This window comes from Palaemon carinicauda, chromosome 39 (assembly GCF_036898095.1).
Source record: "Palaemon carinicauda isolate YSFRI2023 chromosome 39, ASM3689809v2, whole genome shotgun sequence".
NCBI classification, from domain to species: domain Eukaryota; kingdom Metazoa; phylum Arthropoda; class Malacostraca; order Decapoda; family Palaemonidae; genus Palaemon; species Palaemon carinicauda.
Genome location: NC_090763.1, coordinates 6,503,757 through 6,506,256, shown reverse-complemented (window position 1 = coordinate 6,506,256; position 2,500 = coordinate 6,503,757). Strand labels below are relative to the sequence as shown.

The 2,500-nt window shown below is 36.0% G+C and overlaps 1 protein-coding gene across 1 annotated transcript in view; it reads right to left on the bottom strand.

The window, feature by feature from the left end:
* LOC137630942 (uncharacterized) overlaps positions 1 to 2,500 on the bottom strand; it is a 25,043-nt gene that overhangs the window by 978 nt on the left and 21,565 nt on the right. Inside the window, exon 4 of the mRNA XM_068362475.1 lies at positions 1 to 1,114. This exon is cut by the window's left edge and continues 978 nt beyond it. Coding sequence (XP_068218576.1) covers positions 1 to 1,114 — 1,114 coding nt within the window. The remainder of the gene's footprint in view (positions 1,115 to 2,500) is intronic.

Genomic DNA, 2,500 nt, shown 5'->3' with positions numbered 1-2,500 from the left:
CAGAAGCTGCAGTCTGCGATAGACCAACAGAACCATTTTTCAATTTTTTGGAAGTCGTTGGTAGGTTAGGTCTACCCGTTTTGGCCTTTGTTTCTTCGTTGGCAGCACTTGAATGAGGTTCCTCTTTGCCACTCTGTTTGGGAGTCTTTATGGTAACAATTTCGACCTTTCCACTACTTTTGAAGGATCCTGAGCGGTTCTGAGTGGAACAAGAACATTCGAAATTTCTCTTCGATTTTGATGTATCAAGAATGAACGACCTCCCTCTGGATAGCAGAGAGAGATTTGGGTCCTGTGACTTGAGGGAAAGAAAGAAATTGTCTACCCTTTTGTCCTTAGTCGTTTTTGGAGACGAGATGAAGGTTTTTACGGAATTGGCCTTTTCGCACCAGGCTTCAGGAGAACTCAAAGATCTGGTCAGTTGCTTATGATCAAAACTTGTTGAATTAGGCACTTTTAACTCATCCTTTGGTTTGACAGCACTTTCGAGTTTCTTTTCTTCGCTTTTTTCACTTTTCTTGTTCGGAAAGAGTTTTTCATTCACCTGCTTTTTATCTTTACTCGGCTGGCCACTAATTCTGCCATCTTTATTTTCTTCCTTCTGGAGTGGTGAACTAGGGGTTCTAAGAGAATGTCTCTTACTGCTATTCCTGCTCACCTTTCGATAAGTCCTCTCGCTGGCCTGTCGGGTCACTCGGACCCGAGAAGGCAGACTTTTAAACCGCTCGTTTTCAGAGTGACTCGAAATATTAACACTTCCCGTTCTGATCAGAGGTGTTCCTCTCGCCGAAAGGAAGTCGGAGCACCCGCAGTGCCTGCAAGTCTGACTATCTATCAGAAATTTATGCTGACACGAACAGTAACAGGTCGAGGTGTGGGATGAATATACCAAAGGAGTCGATGACGTCAATGGACTGGATGCTGGGTGGTTCAGAGACGACGTTAGGTCAAGCAGAGCCCTAGAGGAGTGGAGGCACAGACAGGAGTAGGTTCTGGCCCTTCGCATCAGTGACATGAAGATCGGGACGATGTCCTCGCTGGTTTCAGCCACGGACACTTCAGCGAAGTCGCACCCGAAGGCTTTTGATGTGGTCTCGCCTTCCTGCCAGCTCACCTGGAAGAAGAAGATATTAATTCAGTTGCATGTTAAGGTGTTCATAAAATGAGTTCCTTGTTAAGCAAAGAGGGACGATGAAAATAAAAATTCATTTGTTTATCTTTTGATGTCGGTTACCTCCCAAAAGTTGTTAAAATGCCATGGGAGATGGATGGAGTATTATTATTGTTATTATTATTATTATTATTATTATTATTATTATTATTATGATTATTATTGCTATTATTAGTATTTTTATTGCTATTATTATTAGTATCATTTTTATTATTATTATTATTATTATTATTATTATTATTATTACTTACTAATAATAATAATAATAATAATAATAATAATAATAATAATAATAATAATAATAATAATAATGAGCATAAAAAAAGGGAAATCTTCAAGAACAGAACGAAAAACAAGGTGATCGGAGAACCCCTTATTATAAGAGTGAAAAGTTTCCCGATAAAAGGAAGCGAGAGCGAGTAATTAACTTCCTCAGAGTACACAAAAGACTAAAAGTCTCTCTACTTGGAAATCTCTGGCGTGAACATTTTAATAGGGATAACACGACCCGTCTGGACTCATATTTTCTTAAGGTGACTGACTGAAAATTCGCACCGTCCCCATCTGGATACGAAAAGTCCTCCGGGGGTGCTCTCTCTCTCTCTCTCTCTCTCTCTCTCTCTCTCTCTCTCTCTCTCTCTCTCTCTGCAAAACATACTGAGACTCTCCTCAGCTTCTTTCCGGTGCAAATATATTACTTATATTAATATGTATCATCATCATCATCATCATCATCAGCTGTTGCTAGTCCACTGAAAGACAAAGGCCCCAGACATGGCTTACTACTTCCGCCTGTTTTTGGTCTTTCTATGCCTGTTTATATGCTTATTTTCTTAGTTCGTCCATCCCTCTTCTTCTCTTCCTGCTGATTTTGCATTTTCTTTGGAACCAATTTCTTAGTCTTATTGTCCATCTCATGTTCATTATATATATATATATATATATATATATATATATATATATATATATATTATATATATGTATATATGTATGTATATATATGTATATATGTATGTATATATATGTATATTTGTGTGTATATATGTATGTATATATATGTGTATATATGTATGTATATGCAGAAGAACCATATGGTGGTTCTTCTGCATCTGAACATCACGTTTTCCTGTGATTTTTACGCATGTATGTATATATGTATGACTATAAATGTATGTATATATGTATGTGTATATATGTATGTATATATATGTATATATATATATATATATATATATATATATATATATATATATATATATGTATACTGTATGTATATATATGTATATGTATATGTATGTATGTATATATATATATATGTATATATATATA